This window comes from Haliotis asinina, chromosome 4, assembly GCF_037392515.1.
Source record: "Haliotis asinina isolate JCU_RB_2024 chromosome 4, JCU_Hal_asi_v2, whole genome shotgun sequence".
NCBI classification, from domain to species: domain Eukaryota; kingdom Metazoa; phylum Mollusca; class Gastropoda; order Lepetellida; family Haliotidae; genus Haliotis; species Haliotis asinina.
Window position 1 is genome coordinate 72,874,104 of NC_090283.1, and position 22,180 is coordinate 72,896,283.

Consider the following 22,180-nt stretch of genomic DNA (forward strand, 5'->3'; position numbering starts at 1 on the left):
CATCTCAGTTGACATTTGTGGACCTACTATGATGATATTTGTTGGATGGGGGACACACGAAATCAGGAAAACAATGGATCTGCTGCTAGGTTTTCGATATGTTGCATAAAATCATGGTTGCTTAAGCAGTGTGTTTTCCCTTAAGTACTGATCATTCCCAAGTTGTGATGGCGTGTGATCTTGCAGGTTTCCGTTGCCAAATTTTGAGATGATTGGACAATGGAAGACGTCAGGGCAGGGAATGAGACAGAAGACATCACTAATGAGTCTGCCGGTGGACACAACAACGATTGGAGTCAAGGTAATAAGGAAGAACATAGACTGTGCATATTTATGTTTTGTGAAACATGGAGGTTGAAATTTAAACTTGATTGAAAAAAAACAGTATCCCAATGAAGAGATAACCGTATCATTTGTGAAAAACATTCTCTTTCAGTTTACTGTCTATAAGAGCCAAAGAAACACAAGTTTCGAAAAAAAATGAAATCTCATAAAAGTAAGCATTCATATTCATATCTTCTATTTGGTTTGATACAAAATTAGGTTTAGTTGCAGTTATTAGATTTGGTGTTGTGAGCAATTCATCGGCCTCAAAAGAAATCTTACAGTCTATAGAATGAATTTATGTGTATTTATCCTCTTCCCTGGAGAATGAACCTCTCAGAATCTAGGTTGTCATGAACCCAGAGGATCAATAATGTTTGTTTTTCAGGGTCCTGTTGCCATGTATTTGGAGACTAAGCCTCTTGACAGAACAGAAGCCCGGTCAGCCATGTTCACAGAACAGGAGGCGTACTGGCAGCTGCCGATGGAGGAGATGAATATTATCTGTGATGTTGCTGTCAGCAAAGGTACTTCATAAAAAGGCAATATGGACAGCTAAGCTGACATGCCTTGATGTTACCAAATTCAGTTCAAAGTGAATTCAGATTTTGTCTTACAGAGATGCCAACCATCTAAGATTTTATCATAGTTATCACAGATTTTAGCCTCAAAATACTGAAAATAGAAATTCTACTAAGTTTGAGGAAAATTCCTCACAATTTGGATCTACAGACAAAACAGTTTTATGGTGAAACTACCAATTTTGATCCTTGAAACTATAAATTGCAGCACTCTAATGTAGGCTTCTCTGCACTTGTATATTACTCAGTGTTTTAGAGCGATACAAGGCTATTTTAAGTTAATACATGAAAGCATCTAATGTATGTGTGTACTGGTACTGAACATGCCTGTTTGAAATAATGAATGCTATTTACCTGACAAATGCTCCCAGCAACAAGTCAAACATATTCAGGTTCCACTAATCTCCCCAATACGTGTTGAGTGGTATGTATTTGTTTTTGTTTATGTTTTCTTTCATCGATGTGGGGTGTAGGTTAGTCTTCTGGTTAAAGCCAAAGGTCTGGGGTCAAATCCACACATGGATACAATGTGTGAAGCCCATTTCTGCTGTCATATGCTGTGACATTGCTGGAATACTGCTAACAGCACTCCCTCGCTCACTCGCTCGTGATCAAATTCTGTGAATTGTTTCCCCAGCTTCACACCGGAGTCCTGGCCAGAACAAGACCGACATGATCTACGTAGCCACAGCCAACCCTATCGGTCTGTACGCCATGGACACAAAGAAAAAGACATGCAACTTTGTCGATCTGTATGACGTCTTTCCCTCTACCTCTGGCTCCTACAAGCCGAGAGTGAAGATACAGGCACTGTCATCTCCCTTAGACGACTCTGTCATCCTGCACGAAGAAGTGGTAGGTGTTGGATGTTTGTAACTCATTACTGCCAGTGATGTAATGACTGAAAAACCTGTATTGGTTCTTAGTTTCCAACTTGTGGCCAGCAGTCGATGCTGCTCATGAGAGATGACTAAACGGATCATGTGATTATTGTCAATGATTTGATTGATACCGCATCAACCTGATGACATGTATGGATGCTTTATGTCAATCACTTGTTTGTCGGGTCCAGAAATACTTGTTTGGAATGCTGCTGAAAACAACATAAAATAAGAAAAGACAACTGATCACACACTTGGAACCCATTCCAGTCTAGTTTCAGCTGGATTCCCCACATTGGAGTCCAAATTGTGAAACTCACTTCTGGTGTCCCCCTGCGTGGTATTGCTGGAATATTGCTAAAAGCAGCATAAAACTCATTCACTCACCCACCAGCGATTGCTCATTATGCTACTTCATGTTTTATTCTCCACATGAGTGTATGGTTTACGGAACTCATTTCAATTATGTAAAAGTGCTGATATTTTTGTGTTTCAGACTAATGTAGTTTTGTCAGTGAACATCGAGAATGGTCAGGTGACAAGGTTAATGAGTGATGCTCTTCCTGAAACACCTCCAGAGAAAAGACGCTTCCCAACATCATCTCCCAAAGTTGTGGTATGTATTTAGCATGAAGTTATACAATATATGGAGCAAAGGTGAGCTTCAGTACCGCTGATTCATGGGTTATAGGTTTTCTCTTTACACAAACAAAGCAGTTTTAGAAAACTGAGACTCAATATGATTCATTACAATGCTATGTTGCGCCTAACAAACTCTACTAGAAGGTCACGTCCGTAAACCTTTGAACAACCTATGACCATCCCAATCAAATGTTAGATGTCTGGGAGGATTTAACTAATCAGACAAAGGCCACTGTTTTAGGTTCGACAGGACTTACAAAATTCCCTGTTCACTGACACTGATATCTCAGCAAGCAAAAATCTACAGAAATCGCATATATATATATGCTTAGGGCTTTCTGATGTCATTGTTACCAGCACCTGATATTTCCACGAACTGACTTTTGTGGCATGTTCCATATGAATCACTTGGAAGTGATGGCGTGGGAAATAGCAATCAGAATTCTTGGGGTACAGACTTTTTCAAGGTAAAACTTCAAAGGTATGTGCAAATATCAACTTTCAAGTTTTGGTAAGCTGTGTTCTGATTGATCAGTTGAAAAGTTTAGCTGACGCAACCATTTACTTGGGTTCATTTGGTTCAGTATAAGCAGCATAACGAATAATACCGAGCCTACATTTACTTGGACTGTAGTTTAAGACTGAATGGGTTAGAGTGCTGCCTTTCTGTGCTGGTAATAAGGTGCCTCACACTGAGAGTGTGGGGTTTTAATCCTGGATGGGACAACAGTACTAAAATCTGAACATATGTTGGTTATCATTATTTTATGGGGTTTTTTTCCATTAAAGAATATGTTGAAATAAAAATTCTAACATTTAGGTTAACCCATTAAGGCCGAGAGCCGCATATATGCGGCAAATTAATTAGCTTCTCACAGCGAGAGCCGCGTATTGGGGGTGATAAAAAGCACCTCTTATTCAGCGAGAGCCACATATTGGGGATATGAAAAGCACCTCTCATTCAGCGAGAGCCGCGTATTGGGGGTTTTACATTTTAAATTCGTACTGTACCTATAATTTCAATCAATTTAGCAGTAATAATCAAAGATTAGCCTTTCTTACGAGAGAGGTTACTTTCTGTGTTAATCAGAACTATTAATGTGTTTTGATAACAATTGCTTGCAATGTCGGGGGCTTATACAGGCAAATGAACACATGTCTGTGAGACAGGGGATTATGAGATGTTGTTGCAGGAGGTACGTGTTTGTTACTCGTCATTGGCAGTGAATACTAAGATACTATGTTTGCACATTGATTGAATTAACATTGACAAGGTTGCAAAACCTTCTTCTAAATTAAATCATTCATTCGTTGTGATAGTTCATATAATATATCGTAGACATAAATAGCAATACTGTATTACATGTTCGTGTAGATTTGAAATAAACCAAGTTACTAATTTAGACCTAATTCATTTGCGACTATCGATTTTTAAAGTTGACAATAATACATAATCGAATATGAAGTGATAGCTCTTTCATCTACTCATAATATACATATATAGTACACATAAATCATACAAAGGTAACTGGGGTATTTTGTTCAAGCTGTTTCATGCTTATATGCAATGTGATTTTTCAATGCAATTTACATAAGCATTGTGTAAGAAATGTTTGTATTTGATCCCTGTAATTATCTTATCCTGTGTAATGATCATGTGTATCAGATCCATCGTCAATAAAAGGACGATAATATATCAGTTACGGAATTGATGCATGTAATCATTCAATCAGACAACACTAAATATATGAACACCTCTTTCAACCTCAAAATAACAGCCTCTGGTCGAATGCATGTCCAGGTAAACTTTTGTCCCGTGACAAGTGTAAAACAAACTTATGCGCTGTTACATCATTGGACAACTTGTTTTGTGGAGTCATGCCCATTGCCAATCTTCTGAACCTCGTTTGCTTTCAAAACAAATATATGTATGCCCATCTTCATAAATATTTGGGGAGATTCAAGTACAAGTGTATACATCACAATAAATCAGTATCGTGTTACTTTTTTTAATCCTATAATACATGTACTTGAATTATGATATTTATTCGTAACAATGTGCCGATTATATTGAAATGTTCAGCAAGCCATTATGTTTGATGTACAAGTAGTGTGCGCAAAAGGTATATGCAAATAAATACTATCTCTACTCAATGATTGGATTGGGTTATCTGGGGTAAAAATAATCGGACTGTAGCGCTTTAAGCGCTTCAAAAAAACAAATAAACTCGTCAAAGTGCTTGTTAGTCCTACGTGTACATTTCAGGCATCCTTACGATTATGTATGTTCACGATACACAGAGTTTTTCATGATAGCTAGAGTTGATAAGCCGAAATCTAGCATATCGATTGGTCAACGATCTAACCAATAGTCAATCTGTATCCAAGCTGTCTAGTTACTGAACATACTCTTCAGAAATTTAGCCCACGCCCCATCACCTGTCATTTCCAATGTGACAGGTATCTCATGATACGATAACAAATCAGGGACTATATTCAACAGTTAAGATACAAAACGTCCTATTCGGGAACTTTGATGACGCCCATCCCATGACCCTTTGTCTTATGTATGTGCAAGGAATAGCATTATACAATATGTATGCATGTATGTTCGTGCGATAACGTATATTTTCTGCGTTAAATCTAGATAAACCAAAGCGACAAACTGAATCTGTTATATGTAAGTCACAGACTAGCTTATTAGTACTTTCCTTAAAATATTCAGTATACACAAGCAATGTATCAGCGAAAACGCTTCTTTCATAGATTATTATGCATGTGCGTAAATTCGACTTTACTGCCATTGACATAGATGTTTTGAACAATTTAATCTCTCACAATGATATGAGAGGGACATCAGTTGGTTTAAGTATGTCTTACATACAATGAAACGGACTGGCAAACGTCGAGACATCAGATGCAGATGTTCAAGCTGTGATGTGTTTTTGTGCGTTGACTGTTTTGAGGCCTACCATAAAGACTTGTTCCAAGGACGATAACGCTTTATGCACTAGTTGTGTTGTAAAAATGGTAAAGTATACCATTCTCGTCAGTTGTTGGACACAATGTGTGAAGCCCACGTGACACTGCTGGAATATAGCTAAAATCGCCGTAAAACTAAATTCACTCATTCTCTTCAATTGTTGCATTTCAGTCGTTATTCTTTTACATTTCCAAAATACTAAGACATGTGTGTTCACCATCTGAGAACAATTACATTCGTCATAGTGTCAGTCTACTCCCATATGTCTTATGTGTTTCTTTCATACATCATTACAGTAACTGATGTTATGTTTACAATACACAAATTGTTGCATGAATGATAGTTGATACAGCCGAAACACAACATAGCCATTGGTCAACGATAGAGCCAATAATCAATCTCTACCCTATCACTTTGAGTGTCCAAACATGCTCTTCAGAAATTTAGGCCACGCCCCATCACCTTGCCCTTCCAATGTGACAAGTTCTCACTATACGATTGGTCAAAATATCAGCCAATGTAATGAGTAACTGAGACATAATGCGTTACATTCGGGATATTTTATCCCATCACATGAAGGGAAGCTTTGTTTAGCATCGAGTAATGATAAATGTATCATGCAGTATGTATGTGTATGAATGGTGATGTATGTTTGCAGCGTTAAGTTAAGATGAACAAAATGACAAACTATAAATCTCTATATGTTCCATGTTTCTTACACACCTATTGATACTTTCCTTGAAACAGTCAGTAAGCACGAGCAATGTATTGGCAAAAAATATTGACGATTATAATGAATGCCCCCCTCTATTTAAACTCTATTATAAATAATATATTATAATTCAGTCCATACGATGAGAGAGACAGGAGGAATTTGTATATTTGTTCATCTTGTATGTACAAAGACGGAGTAGGTGTTGATAAAAATACAGCACACACTGGCAAAGGGGTATGAGAGACACAGGTAATAAATTACATGAAATGCTGTAATATATGTATTCACATCGGCCTCTTTTCCATTTACATTTTTACGACTCAATTAAATAATCAGTACTTGTTTGTGAGTCTAGACAGTTTCCTGTCATATCCGAGACCTGTCAGGGAAATCAGGCATGATTAGCACTAATTAGCCTTGTCAGGCAGTCAACGAGGGGTGCCAGGTGTTGGGCAGTGGAGCGGCTCCAGGGCTTAATGAGTTAAAATTGTCAGTGAACATAATGTATTTTGTCTGATATGTTTTGTTGTGATGGATGAATTTTCTAAAGTCAGATCTTGAATAGATATCATGACAGACTGTAAAACATTCATTAGAACACGTATGTAAAAGATACGTTTCTATTTTAGTTGTATTGTCTTTCCTTAATTAAACCTGATTTAATAAATCTTTTCACTCACAAACTTTTCCCACCAGAATCCGTTCCGCCTGTGTCCTTCATTTGCCCCTGATGGCTACAACACTGTTGTATTCTACAAACAGAATGGGTAAGACTCTCATTGTTCACTTCACCTGTCTTTAAAACCAAGGTCCATATCAGTGATTAGCATGCTGTATGGACACCTCGAAGTACTGCTGCACCTTCAGGAGTTCAGTTCCCTGATAAAACTTTGAAGTGTAGATGCTTTGAAGAAAAGATAATGTTTCAGAAACTATTCCGAGTTCTCAAGGACTTTCATCAAGGGTGAGTCAGTGTCAGTTATTTGCGAACAACTGACAAACCGACCACTTAGTGTTAGTGTTTTAGATATTTTAAGGCAAGACCTGTTATAAGTTTGTCTAAATTTCTTGATGTCAAAAGAGGTTGAAAAAGAGTATTAAGAACAATGTTTTTTTATTTGACGAAGTTCACATTTACATGGATGTCTTGATTAGTTTTTATCAACATCCATGCCTATTGCTGGATTGTCTTATATTTCAGTGGCGTTGTCAACTTTATAAGTGCACTGGAAGGGATATGTCACTCAGTGTCACTTCCTGTCAACATCCACACCATTCACCAGATAGACTCAAACAAATGGTTGATCACAGAGTCCAGTGTATATGGGTAGGTATAGCCGATGGCTGGTGAGAGAAACCAGTGTATATGGGTAGGTATAACCGATGGCTGGTGACAGAATCCAGTGTATATAGGTAGGTATAACAGATGGCTGGTGACAGAATCCAGTGTATATGGGTAGGTATAACAGATAGCTGGTGACAGAATCCAGTGTATATTCGTAGCTATAGCAGATGGCTTGTCACAGAATCCAGTGTATGTGGGTATTTATTGCAGATAGATGGTCACAGAGTCTAGTGTATATGGGTATGTATAGCCGATGGCTAGTCACAGAATCCAGTGTATACGAGTAGGTATCACAGATGGTTGGTCACAGAATCCAGTGTATATGGGTAGGTATAGCTGATGGCTGTCACAGAATCCAGTGTATATGGGTAGGTATAGCAGATGGCTGGTGACAGAATCCAGTGTATATGGGTAGGTATAACAGATGGCTGGTGACAGAATCCAGTGTATATGGGTAGGTATAACAGATGGCTGGACACAGAGTTCAGTGTATATTCGTAGCTATAGCAGATGGCTTGTCACAGAATCCAGTGTATGTGGGTATTTATTGCAGATAGATGGTCACAGAATCCAGTGTATATAGGTACGCATAGCCAGCGGCTAGTCACAGAATCCAGTGTATACGAGTAGGTATCACAGATGGTTGGTCACAGAATCCAGTGTATGTGGGTAGGTATAGCCGATGACTGTCACAGAATCCAGTGTATGTGGGTAGGTATAGCAGATGACTGTCACAGAATCCAGTGTATATGGGTAGGTATAACAGATGGCTGGTGACTGAAGATAGTGTTCATGGGTGTAACAGATGGATAGTGTCTGAAGCTAGTGTTCATGGGTATAACAGATGGCTGGTGACTGAAGCTAGTGTTCATAGGTATAACAGATGGCTGGTGACTGAAGCTAGTGTTCATGGGTGTAACAGATGGATAGTGACTGAAGCTAGTGTTCGTGGGTATGACAGATGGATAGTGTCCTTCATTATGGCTGAAATACTGCCAATGTGACTTAAATAGTAACTCACTAACTGTAGCAGATGGCTGTGTATGGGGCTTTGTAATACAGATGGCTTGCACATACACACAAATAACCTGAATGTAAATATTTTCAAAGATGTGGCGTATTCTTTTTGAAATCTGATAGTAGAGTGAAATATTGTAATGTGAAAGTCATATTGCTGAGCATCAACTCCCATGATTGCACTGCCTCTGCTTGCAGCAAGTATGTGATGGAGAGGACAGCCCCAGCAGAGTTCATGCTGCAGCCAGTGAAGGAACACGGAGGTGAGATACAGATCAAGGGATGCACTGGGGGTTACCAGCACCTGGTATGTGCTCAGGGTTAGCAGCACCAGGGATGTGCCTGGGGATGATGAGGGCAGTCTTATTCAATTAAGATAATTTGCTTAAGGCAGTACCTCTCTCTGTGACTCTATGTTCTTGGTCTCTGTGACTATATATTCCTGGTTAAAACAGATCTCCAGCAAGAGACATCAGGCGTAATGACTAAATTGATTTTGTGTTTGCCTTGTTGAAATATTCCTCAGTGTGAAAGACTGATAAAGGTGAAAGGTGAGGAGGGTTGCATGCCCAAAGCTCGCCCAAAGCCATTGATCATGGGTGTAAATTGCAGATTCACATATTTATTAATTTTCTAGAAGACATGCATGTCCTTGGACTGCTATGCACTACTGATCATACCAGATTCACTCCCTCACTCTGTCCTTGTCAGATCTTGACCAGAAGCTGCTACTGACCAGCACCACTCCTCTCAGTGACAGTGTACTGAGCAAGGCCCTTGAGCAGAAGATATCCAGTCCCAACAGGGTGGCGGTCACTCCCGGAACATATGCGTCTGTACTGCTGGGGTTCCCAGACCTTGTGAGTCTTGGGTGGAGTGAGAGGTTAAGACTGGGATGGATGAAGAGGGATAAAATTATCAAGTAGAAGCATTGTAACAGACTGGGAATCTCATCCACTGGATAACCAGAATGTTTGATAATGAAATGTTTGCTGATTGAATTAACATTTTTCTGATTCTTTTCTGTTTCTTTTGGCATGTCATGTGTTTATCAAGGAGGCAAAGTAGAAACTGAAAGCTAGGGTTGTTTCAAGATTAACTTTAAAGGTTGTTGATCTGTTCTTGTCATTTGTGTTTTTGTGTATTGGTATAAACCCCTGGTATGTTATACTCATGAAATGTAGGAAACCACAGAAGTTTACGGCATCACACGAGAGCCTCTTCCGACGTCCAGCTCTGAGTCCAAGTCTGACCCTTTCCTGAGTCTGATGTCCAAACCTGCTGCTCCCAACCCAGCCTCTACCAATGTCTTCCTCCCCGAGTCTGGCCAGATCATCCGAGCTCTACCTACATGGAAGGTGGGGAAGGATATCCTCCCTAAAGGTCAGTGGTTATTTCCTCACTCTGTCTGTGAATACACGCATCCTAGGTTTAGAGGTGACTGTTTAAACATGATGTAAAAGACACATTGTCTCTAAAGAATTATAGTCTGTCTGACTCAAAAGTGGACTGATAAATTGCAGTTTAACTCGAAAACTAACAGGCGTAACATATTCAATGAAATGCTTATCATAATCAAAACATCATACCAACTCTGTGAGGTTTTTGCAGAATTTTTGTCCTAATAATCAAAAAGTTTAACAAACCATCATTAAGATGTTGACACAGTTCAGTGTTTATTACGAGGGAGGAGTGCAGAGAAAGGCACAGCCAGGTGTTCGAGGAGCATGTGCACAAGTGCCAAGAAAGTTATTTACTCATTAGCCTGTGCTGTGCTGTCTCCATGCTTTCTACAACATGCAATTTAGTCAGGATCAGATACATTTAAAAAATGGACATTGTTCAGTGAAATCTTGTCGTAGATGAATTTCAGCAGATGTTGCCCTCCTTGATCAATGTTTAGATAAATTCAAAAGGTATAGAGCAGGACTCATATAATTCCTACATTTCAAAACCTTAATTACAACCTGATTTGGTGTCTTTAAACAGAGACATTAAAATTATGTTTAGCCACCCTTGATTATTTGCCTCATTCTAGAAGATTAGTTGATTCTTGGATTGTTTATTTGTTTTCAGATAGTTCTGTGAAAGACCTGAGTGGCTACCTTGAACTGGCAGATATAGCCAATCACAAGCTCCGATACATTCCGGTGCCTGGGTAATAGTATTTCATCTCTTGTAACAATAACATTTGTTTGTTCCTGTGTATCTGCTTTTATTTGTTTGCTTGTTGTTTATAACTGCACACACCAATATTGCAGTTATATGGCAGCGGTAAGTAAATATCGAGTCTGGATCATACAATACAGTGATCAATGTGATGGTCATCATCTGTGTAATTGGGAAACGATGACAGTTGTTATCAAAGTCAGGGATCCTGACCACCTGATCTCAGTAGTTGCCTCCTAGGACAAGCCTGGGTTGCTGAAAACCAATTCTAACCAGGATCCTGATGGGTTGTATCTGATCATGACTTGATTTTTTGTAATATCATGGAGTAAATTGTGAATTTGACATGGAAGTAAACTTGCCCCATAAATTGCACACTGACATTGTAACTGACCTACAGAGTTGGATTAAATGATTGATTGATTGAGTTTAGTTTCTACGTTGCATTCAGCAATATTACAACTACATGGTTGTTGTCTGTAAATAATTGAGTCTGGACCAGGCTATCCAGTGATCAACAGCATGAACATCTATGCAGCTGGGATATAATACTTGGAATAAATACTGAAGATGTAATAAGTAGTGATAATGACTGACAGACATTCTTAAACCACTTCATCCGGATGATCCTCTCTCCTACTTCCAGAGCTACAAGAGTTTCACCCTATGCCTCGTGGCTGTTCAACGCAGCAGACGTCAATGTATTCATGGCCCCACTGAGCAATGATGGCCTTGTGACAGTAGATATGGGCGGGTGTGTTCGGACATGGGAAACAACTCTTGTGCACTTAGAGCGATCTTTGCAAGAATGGAGGAACATGATTGGCTATCAGGAAGATAAGCCACTGCAAGTATGTTCCATAGATTCATGAAGTGTGTGCATGTGTGTGTGTGTGTGTGTGTTCGTTTCCATGTGTGCGTCAAGTGTTTTGTATATGTTATGTGATGAAGTATTTCCCTAAGTTGAAAAGCACAGTTATACATACATACTGAAATACATCATGAATTCAGAAAATATTCACCAGAAATCGATGAACAACTAACAAACTATAACACTCAGGGTAAGGTTTACAATAATAACACATGGCAACAGGTCAGTTATGTACAGTGTCAATAAACCAGTCACTTCTAATTTTTTTATTTCCTTTCAAAATAGGGTAGGTAAATATGGTAGCATATGATTTTTTGTATAAGTCAGTGCTTTCTTACAAGTCAAATCATTGCCGGGTGTCTAGAATTTGTCCCAAATGAATTGTCTCACATTCTATGCTGTCACAAGCTACAGTAAAATCTGTATATTTTTCTCTAAAGACCGTAACCAGTTTGTCAAACCAGTGGCGATACCTGGTTTGGGTTTGCTTATGATCTGCACATGGAAGTTCATTATAGGCGAGAGTTTCTGTTAGTCATCTTGAAGAGGGATAGATGTAAGGCCAGGCAGCATCATGCTGAACTCAACAGTATGTTGCTCTACTCAAATAAGACCACAGTACATCAAAAAAGTCTTTTTACCGTACTCCATGCTGTCATTACCAAAGTCCAGTGGTCAAAAGTCCATAATCTAGCAACCATATATGCATGTCAGCAATGTAACTTGTACCGCTAATAAAGGTGATGAATGGAAGTGGCTTTTGGGTTCACTATTCAGCATATATTCACTTATTGTTTCTGTTGCAGTTAACAATAGAAAAAGAGAGTGGGCGTGATGATCACGAGGACATAGACCCCAAGCATGGCAAGGTTGACCCTGACAATCAGCCCCATGTCGGAGGCAACACATGGGCAGGCGGAGTTGGTCAGTACATGTGTCCTCAGTTGACTTTGGCTATTGGAGCTGTATAGTCAGTTACACGCTCACAACAGTATACTTACGTAGTTCCCTCTGTCAAACATAGCTTTCATTATAAGTGAAAGAGTTTAGTTTTATTCTGCATTTAACAATATTCACAGTTCACTTTCAATATTCAGTTTCACAGTTGGGGACAGAAATCAGCTTCACACATTGTAAACTTGAGGACAGTTCAAGCTTTCTTCCGCCCATGCTTATGTAGTTCTTTGTCAAGAATAACTTTCATTATGAGAGTGTGAATTTAGTTTTTCACAGTATTCCAACAATTTCACTGTGGGGAACAGAACTGAGATACACATTGTACCCATGAGGGGAACTGAAGCTTTCTTTATGAGACTAGTTCTTATTGGAAGATCTTATGAATAACTCTTTGTAGAAATATCTGTCTTGAGTCAGAGGAATTCTATGTAAAGCGTGTGATTTGTGTGATCATGACAGTGATTAGCGAGAGGAATTCTGAGACAAAAGTGATGAAACTGTTGACATCACTTTAACAACGAAGCTTCACTGAATGGTCAGAGGGTGTTTATCATTATGGAATGCAGATATTATACCCTGTATCATAGAGGATGGACATGCATGTGAGGTTTTGGTTTTGAGAAAAGGTTTCTGTTTCTGAACACAATATTGTTTCTTAATGCAGAAGGTCCACAGTTGATAAAATACAATATTTCAAGTATCTTGCAAGCTGTTCTTAACAGGTTTACCATAGCGATTGTAAGGCACAGCCATGCAGCATTCAACTGGATACCTGTCTGTAACGGAGATGACCCGTGAAGGTCCAGGGTAGAATAGGCCTTCAGCCACCCATGCTCGCCATAAAAGACGACTATGCTTTTCGTAAAAGGCGACTAATGAGATCAGGTAGTCAGACTTGCTGACTTGGTTGACACATGTCATCGGTTCCCAATAGCTTAGATTGATGCTTATGCTGTTGATCACTGGATTGTCTGGTCCAGACTCGATTATTTACAGACTGCCGCCATATAGCTGGAATATTGCTGAGTGCAGCGTAAAACTAAAGTCACTCACTCACTCTTTGTAGGTGGCAGTGGCACAGCAGGTCTTGGTGGTTTTGGTGGTCCATACCGCCTTGACGCGGGACATGACGTGCAGCAGGTTCCACAGTGGGAGAAGGATGCTGTCCCTGAGTCCGTGAGTACATCTCTGCTATTGCTGCACGTATGAGATGAGGATAGATCTGTATTTTAAGGCACATGTCAGATTTAGGACAGGGATAGGTTCCTTAAGGAGGATGAACCTGCAGGAAAGGATCTGTCCTTTGATGGGGACAGGATAGGGCATTAGGTAGATGGGGTAACAGAGTGATCACAATTTTTTAATGCAGTTGGCAGAGGGTCCTTGCCAATAGATGGCAGTATCTGCATCAAGCATAATTCTAAAGCGTTCTGTTCTGGGACATTGTTGTGAGGTTTGAAGGGGATAATGGATGTCTATAGGGGACCCAAGCTAAGATAGGTACCACGAGACACTATATAATGTTACATATTGTTCCATTTTAGGTAAGAGAAGCTGCTAGACAGATGAAAGAGAAAGCATTTAAAGAAAGGTAGGAATTCTCAGATACTGATAAAGAGAAAGCATTTAAAGAAAGGTAGGAATTCTCAGATACTGATATTTTTTAAGTGATTTTATATGCTGTGTGACCTATGGATGATCTGAAAAATAATATTTCTCGTATACATTGTTTGATCCCAAAGTAAGATATGTTCCTCATGGGATTAGTGTCAAAATAATCATGCAGGACCTGATATAAAGTAAAGTTCATTTTAAAAGTCTAACTTTCATTTCTTTTGCTAGGTTACGAGAGATTCAGATGAGTGAATATGATGGGGAAACTTATGACAAGTTCTCCAATAGTGTAAAGCGACAAGTCCAGTCTCTCCGCGTCATCCTGGAGAGTTTACAGGTCAGTAGACATTGTTCAACTGAGGCTTGGATGGTTGTGTTGTTTGTTTGTTTGTTTGTTTGATTTGGTTGGTTGTTCTGTTGTTTTGGTTGGTCATTGTGTTCAGTTAGTTGGGTTGTTTTGGTTGGTTGTTGTGTGGGGCTAGTTGGGTTGTTTTGGTTTGTTGTTGTGTTGTGTTGGTTTGGTTGGTTATTGTGTTGTGGTTGGTTGTTGCGTTGGTTTGGTTTGGCTGGCTGTTGTGTTGTTTTTGGTTGGCTGTTGTGTTGGTTTGGTTGGCTGTTGTGTTGGGTTGTTGGTTGGTTATTGTGTTTTGGTTGGTTGTTGTGTTGTCTTGGTTGGTTGTTGGTTTTGTTTTGTTGTTGTGATGTCTTCGTTTGGTTGGTTACTGTGTTTTGGTTGGTTGTTCTGTTAGTTGTGTAGTTTTGGTTGGTTGTTGTGTTGGTTTGGTTGGTTGTTGGGTTTGGTTGATGGTTGATGGTTGTGTTGTTTGGGGGTTTTGTTGGGTTGGGTTTATGGATGGGTGGTTGTTTGTTTGGCTGTATGGTTGGTTGGTTGGTTGGTTGGTTGGTGCTGCTGTAGTAAAGCAGCAAGATTCCAGCTGTATGACACAATTCATACTTCAGACTTGAGTCTCCCAGGGCTCAGAAATCTGTGGTCAGGGAGTGGAATCATGCTTTTCACTGTATAATGTTTCCATGTGACTTGAAACTTAGACAGAATGCCTGATAAGGTCATTTTGACCACAGGTGCCCCTGCAAGTCTAATACACTAAAGACATGACTGACATAAGATGTTGGAATCTGTAGCAGACACTGAAATTTTAGTTAACAGTGTATAAAAATGACACACCTCAGAACGTGAGGATGATATAGAGTTAACAAGCCTAGTTATTGCAACTAAATACTGTACTACTCTCTCTTTCCTTCACTGTAAACCTTAATTGACCAACAGACAGGTTACTATGTTTTCTATTTTAAGGCTATGTTTGTTTGTTGCCAGGCCAAGGGTAAGGAAAGACAGTGGCTGAAGAACCAGAGTTATGGAGATCTGGATGATTCCAAGTTGATAGAGGGGTTGACAGGGGAGAAGTCCATTTACAGGAGAAGGGGTGAGAAGGAGCCAGAGGTAAGAGAATGGACCAAAGCTTCATCAAATACATCTGTCAGTTGGCTCATGTTGCCAATGTGAAAAGATTAAAGAAACAGTAATAGCTGTTTCAACTGGGAAACAAGGAAAGGAAAGATTTATGATTTCTTTGGGTTATGCCCCATCTCGGATTTAAGATTTTGTGTCTAGGAAATGACTACTGTCCGTTTATCAATATTTGGCCTTTTTCTCACTCACTCCATCACTGTTGATTGTAGATGGGAACACCGCAAGAAAAGCCGAAACGGCTCCGTCTGGTGGTGGATGTGTCGGGAAGCATGTACCGCTTCAATGGCCATGACGGCCGTCTGGAGCGTGAGATGGAGGCTACGCTGATGGTGATGGAAGCTTTTGAAAAGTATGAAGACAAGTTCAAGGTAGGCAGGATTGACATCAGTTCTTATGGACTACATAGCAGATTTCAGTCATCAAATCATGCCCTGCTTGTTATCAATTACCTGCAGATATTGTTCTGCCGCCCATCACAACATACTACAGGTTGTTCAGTCTGACCAGATCAAGTGAATACTAATGCATTGCGTGACCGTGCCACAACTGGTTGGGTCTATTATTGAGAAGAGGTACACCTTTGTCAGGTGATTGTCAGTATGTCCGAACAGCCAAGGCCAAGCCACAGTTTGACATCTCAGTCTGGAGAAATATTCTTGTCCTAACTTTCATTAAACAATTAGATACAGATGGTTTAATATTTCCTGTTTGGGCTCTTAGACAGCGAACAGCAGCAGTGAATCGAAGTACTTTAAGGTTCATTGCATAGCATTTCACAATAATGTACTTGTTTGTATCTGGGATACTCTACAACAGGGATAGGTCACTCGCTTGCTTTCTTTACTGTTTGTACTAATTAACGTGTGCCTCGTCATGCTCCAACACACACAGTGACTTGGCTCGTTCCCACTGCAACTTCAGTTGTGTTTAACCAGGAAGGCTATATAGAGTATATACTTTGTAAATTATCCCAGGTTTAACAGAACTTCGGCCAGTTTATTGTATCAGTCGGAATTTTACAATGAATGAATGAATGAATTATAGTAAGAATTAAGAGCAAGAATTATGTGAATGAATGAACGAAATAAAGTAAAAGAATAAAAGAAAGAAGTACATATGTGAATGAATGAAAGAATGAAAGATACATTGCGGCCTTCCCTCCCAAAACATGTTAAAGAACGCAAACGTATCGCGAGAACACGTAACATCAGTTGTCCTTTTAGAAAATCTACTCTGAAGCATTTTTGTTCACATTATTTATTTCACATTAATTAATTCAGATATCTTATTGCATGTGGGGAATGGAATGGACATTCACAAAATGTTAACTGACACTGTCACACTGTCCTCAAAAATAAAGTGTAAAACTCTCACAAAGCGTTCTAAAACACCTTTCCAGTTTTGTCAAATAATAAGATCAACAAGGAAGAAAGAAGTTATGGAACTATAACCCTCAGGCGTCAATGGCGAATCAGATTAGATCGGCAATATGTCATATTTTTCACACACCTCAAATACACCCTAACAATTTGTTTTAGATTATGGAACTATCACTATTACTTGCAAACACATTTCACCTGATAGTATATTCCCCTCATATGAATTAAAGGTGTTTGTGAAAGATGTTTTTGAGGAAGTAACTAGGAATACTAAAACAATGGCGTATAGCATTTCAATGGTGAAATGTCATGTTTTTCACACACCTCAATTACACTCTAACAATTTTTAAGTCATAAAATTGTCACAATTACTTGCGAATACCTTTCAACTAAAGGTATGTTCTCCTTCTAAAAATTAAACGAATGTGTGAAAGAAGTTTTTATCGGTGAATCGAGAATAGAAGCTATAACTTTCCGACCTGAAACTTTACTACAAATCTGCTGTCCTAATACGGACACTAACAGCAATTATTTGACTTACACTGAAGTGAGAAATAGTTAACCTGTCTTATACATGTTGGATTTCAGTTGTTTTAACACTCAGTGAACTTCATCGGCTGTTGAAAATAAATTGGGCTCAATCTTAAATATTACGCTGCCACCATATTGGCTACACTGGTTACGTAAAGACCCGAGACATACATTCAGCGGCTTTTCGAGGAGTTTCTTCTCCCCCTCTATATAGGCTCCCTGTTTGTATGAATGAACATGTAGAAACAATTGGTACAGTAATGTAGAGAATGGTTAGAGTTTCAAATGTTTCAATATCTGAGATTGAGAGAGTGATTTTCTAGGACTTGCAAAACGCTGCAAAATTTCCTATGTGGCATTAAACTGTTTCACTCATTCCAACCTTGTGAGCATCGTCTGAAAGAGACCCGTGAAGGTCAGGTGTCGTAAGAGGCGACTAACGGGATTGGGTGGTCAGGCTCGATGACTTGGTTGACACATGTCATTGATTCCCAGTTGCACAAATCGATGCTCATGCTGTTGATCACTGGATTGTCTGGTCCAGACTCGATTATTTACAGACTATCACCATATAGCTGGAATATTGCTGAGTGTGGCGTAAAACTAGACTCACTCATGTGTTCACATACTGATAGATGTCAGTCACTTAGAGCTCATATTGGCGCCATTTCAGTATGACATCTACGGCCACTCAGGAGAAGATTATAGGGTTGAGTTTGTGAATGCTGACAAACCACCTACCAACAACCGAGAGAGACTTAATGTGCTGAAGGTGGGTTCATGTTGCCAGACATACTACTATTTAGATGTCTTTTTCAGGGATAGTATACTGCTAGCCACACAACTATGTAGATACATTTACTATAAAGCATGTTTAGATTGCTCTCAAACAAGTATCCGGATGCCATTTTAGGAAAATCATAGCAAAAATTGCTACCAGACTTTCTTTATGTTAAACACTGATAGTATACTGCTTGATGTACAACTTTCTAGATATTTTTCTGGAAATAATGGACTGTGTGCTACCGTCAATACAACTACAGTCAAACACTGTGTGTGTGTCAATGTTAGAGGGACCTACTTTAAGTCCTCCAAGGTCTCACACAACTGCAAAATGACAACAAACTAAGGAACACTGGGGACCCAGTTGTCATAGACAGCGCAAGTTCAACACAACAACGTCTGACCATGACTAAATGCCATTATGAAACAAACAGGATGGCAGGATAGCCAAGTGGTGAAAGTTTTCACTCATCATGCTTGAAGGCCTGAGTTCGATTCCTCTCATGAGACCAAATAATCTAGTATCCCCTGTACCCTGCCCAGAGTTTGCTGGAATATTGATAAAAGCAGCATCAACACTCACTCACTCACTCACTCACTCACTCACTCACTCACTCACTCACTCACTCAATCAATCACTCACTCACTCACTCACTCACTCACTCACTCACTCACTCACTCACTCACTCACTCACTCACTCTCACTCACTCACTCACTAACTCTGAACTTCTAAACATTAGATCCAGGTAAATCTATTACAATGTTATGCTGATTTTTTATATTGAAGCTTGTTTGTGTATTCCACCAGCTGATGCATGCCCACTCCCAGTTCTGTCTGAGTGGAGACAACACACTGGAGGCCACCAAGGACGCCATCAAAGTCATTGGCAATGAAGAGGCTGATGAACACTTCGTCCTCCTCCTCAGTGATGCCAACTTTGACAGATATGGAATCCGACCTTCCCGATTTGCAGAAATCCTTAACTCCAATGAAGATGTTAACGCCTATGCTATCTTTATCGGATCACTCGGCGATCAAGCTGTCAGGTAGGATGAATGTTTGTTTGAATTTCTTGGACAGAAACAAACTTTGACTACTGGTGATATTTATTTGAGCCAGCTGCAAGAAGTTTACGTAATTAATTCTTGGACACTCAGCATCTTTGAGTTGAATACTGCCAAGGGAGCTGAGAATGAAAATTAGTTGCACCCAGTTAAGAATTGATCTTCAGGAAATCATACTTGTCGTAAAAGGTGACTAACAGGATCGGATGGTCAGCATTGCTGACTTAATTGAACATTTCATTGTATTCCAATTTCATAGGTTGATGCTCATGCTATGGATCAATGGATTGTCTGGTCCAGACTCAGTGATTTACAGGCTGTCACCATATAGCTGAAATACTAGTATTATTGAGTGTGACATCAAAGAAACAAATCATTGTTTGATCATTTTTAGAAATACTAATAAGGAGAGCTTTCTACATTCCAGACTGACGAAGCAGCTGCCGATGGGTCACGCCTACGTGTGTATGGACAACAAGAACCTGCCCCAGATTCTCCAACAGATCTTTACATCCACCATGTTGTCAACATGATCATAAAGTCTGTAGTCAACAATATATATTTTATATCAGGATATCTGATCTTTCCCATTATAGGCTCAGGAATCAGTGATGGTTGTTCCAGAAAATAGAGTGACCTTTGAAATCTGCAAGGGTCATTCAAATGCTTGATACTTGATCAGACTTGTTCACACACAGTGTTTTGTGAATAAGCTGTATATGATATCATCTTCAATAATTCACAGGTTGTGTACACAGTAATACCCTGTGTTCCTCCATCATCAAATTATATTTATGGAAGTTTTGTGATGAAGTCGCCATATTGAGCCAGTGACTCCAAGGCAAATACTCGGACTTATGACACCCTCACATTACACAAAGATTGTGTTCCTTAAACTACATGTGTCAGCCTGGTGCACCACTGTGGTAGCCTAGTGGTAATGCATTTGCTAATAAGGCTGAAGACCTGGGTTTGATTTCCCACACAGGCACAATGAGTGGAGCCCATTTCTGGTGTCCCCTGCTGTGATATCACTGGAATATTGCTAAAAGAAATGTTCAAGCATACACACTGACTCACTCACTTAGCCTGACACTCCAGACTCGGTACATCATGTAGGTCAAATTCAAATAAATTCAAGCCAATGCTCTGTCTGCTGTGAAACAAAACCCCAGAAAAAATGCCAGCAAAACTTAATAACCTATTTATATGTTAAGAAAAAGTGCCGTGGATAGTCAACCTCTTTATTGAAAGGGGTGAATTGTATTGGTGTAGGTACTAACGCCCTTATCAACATGTAAGTTGTACTATTCCAGGCCTAACTGAAAGCATTGTCAGTGAATGTTTCAGATTTTAATGTCTTAGCAAAGGCAAGACAAGGTGTATGTATATGGTATAATTGCTGTGTGTCTATAATGTATGTATGGACCAGTTTTCTGAATAGACTGTGATTAATTTAATCTCTTTTAAGCACTTTAAGGGTTTTTGTGTGATGATTTTATGTTGAGCTGAATGTTTATTGTTTCACGAGTGACTGTTATAGCAAGAATATTGGTAAAGATTAAACACATTCTGCTAAAGAATAAATGAAAGCTGCAAGCAGTCAGTTCTCCTCATTCAAATACTTCCCAGATCTAATTGCTGTGTGTCTAAAATGTACCTTACGGGTCAACGTTCTGAATGGAATGTTATTAGTTTAATCTTTTAAACCACTTTAAGGGTGTTTATGTGATGGTTTCATGTTGAGTAAAATGTTCTTTATTGTTTCAAGTGTGACTGTTACAGCCAGAACATTGCTAAAGATTTAACACATTTTGCTAAAGAATAAATGAATGCTGCAAGCACAAGGAATGAGTTCTTCTCGGCTAAGATTTAGAATTTTAATATATTTAATGTCATTCAAATACGTCCCAGTTCTGCTTGTCTTGGACATCACTATGGCTATCTTGTTTGTGTCAGTAAATATTGGAGGTAGTTTTGGTCCAGTTTTCTACAGGGCCTCTATTTAATGTGAACAGTTGCCTCCCTTAGTTTCCCTGCATCTGCTGAAGTAAAATTCAGATCACAGCTTTGCAGTGTTATATTTAATCTCACAAAATCAGCCATTTCCCAGACATTTAGTTCAGTTTTCTGCAGGGCCTTTATTTAATGTGAAGACTTGCCTCCTTAGTTTCCATCATCTGCAGATGTGAAATTCAGATCACAGCTTTGCAGTGTTATATTTAATCTCACAAAATCAGCCATTTCCCAGACTTGTCCTGATTGTGTTTCTTAGCAAGTCATCACTGTAACATCACTGAAGCGCCAACACCAGCTGTTGATGGTCAGTACAAATTATACCTCTTTGTGGTACAGCACTTCATGTATGTGTATGGATATTTGGCTGAGATGTGCGAGGTCTTGTGTGTATTCTTTTGGATATAAAACCTTTGTGGTACTAAACAGATAATGTTCAACTGTTAGTTCGGCTGTTATTCACCCTTCAGATAGGTCTGATTGCCTATGTCAATCACAATCTCTCAGCTATGATAACATTATTGTGTATTTTGATAGATTTGAATTAATACAGATGATATTGAAGACAGTATGGAGTTTGTTATGTCTTGAGTGTGTTGCTAAATGCCCATGTCATTTACAAAGCTTAGATAACATAAGTGAACCACTTGTTAAAGTAAATGCAACCTGATATCCTTATCCTCCAGCCCTGATATCCTACATCTCCCAGCCCTGATATCCTGGTATCCTTATCTTCCAGTCCCAATATCCTTATCGTCAACCCTGATATCTTTATCTTCCAGTCCTGATATTCTTATCTTCCAGTCCTGATATC

The 22,180-nt window shown here is 39.3% G+C and overlaps 1 protein-coding gene across 1 annotated transcript in view; it reads left to right on the forward strand.

Annotated features, from left to right (window-relative positions):
- LOC137281856 (von Willebrand factor A domain-containing protein 8-like) overlaps nucleotides 1-21,934 on the forward strand; it is a 59,589-nt gene extending 37,655 nt beyond the window's left edge. Inside the window, exons 25-44 of the mRNA XM_067813510.1 lie at nucleotides 187-301; nucleotides 713-851; nucleotides 1,543-1,760; nucleotides 2,283-2,402; nucleotides 6,823-6,893; nucleotides 7,328-7,453; nucleotides 8,687-8,751; nucleotides 9,200-9,348; nucleotides 9,673-9,871; nucleotides 10,565-10,646; nucleotides 11,304-11,508; nucleotides 12,335-12,452; nucleotides 13,552-13,661; nucleotides 14,030-14,076; nucleotides 14,328-14,436; nucleotides 15,436-15,561; nucleotides 15,801-15,959; nucleotides 18,175-18,273; nucleotides 19,094-19,332; nucleotides 19,778-21,934. Coding sequence (XP_067669611.1) covers nucleotides 187-301; nucleotides 713-851; nucleotides 1,543-1,760; nucleotides 2,283-2,402; nucleotides 6,823-6,893; nucleotides 7,328-7,453; nucleotides 8,687-8,751; nucleotides 9,200-9,348; nucleotides 9,673-9,871; nucleotides 10,565-10,646; nucleotides 11,304-11,508; nucleotides 12,335-12,452; nucleotides 13,552-13,661; nucleotides 14,030-14,076; nucleotides 14,328-14,436; nucleotides 15,436-15,561; nucleotides 15,801-15,959; nucleotides 18,175-18,273; nucleotides 19,094-19,332; nucleotides 19,778-19,883 — 2,602 coding nt within the window. The 3' untranslated portion in view covers nucleotides 19,884-21,934. The remainder of the gene's footprint in view (nucleotides 1-186; nucleotides 302-712; nucleotides 852-1,542; nucleotides 1,761-2,282; nucleotides 2,403-6,822; nucleotides 6,894-7,327; nucleotides 7,454-8,686; nucleotides 8,752-9,199; nucleotides 9,349-9,672; nucleotides 9,872-10,564; nucleotides 10,647-11,303; nucleotides 11,509-12,334; nucleotides 12,453-13,551; nucleotides 13,662-14,029; nucleotides 14,077-14,327; nucleotides 14,437-15,435; nucleotides 15,562-15,800; nucleotides 15,960-18,174; nucleotides 18,274-19,093; nucleotides 19,333-19,777) is intronic.
- The last annotated feature ends 246 nt before the right edge of the window (nucleotides 21,935-22,180 follow it).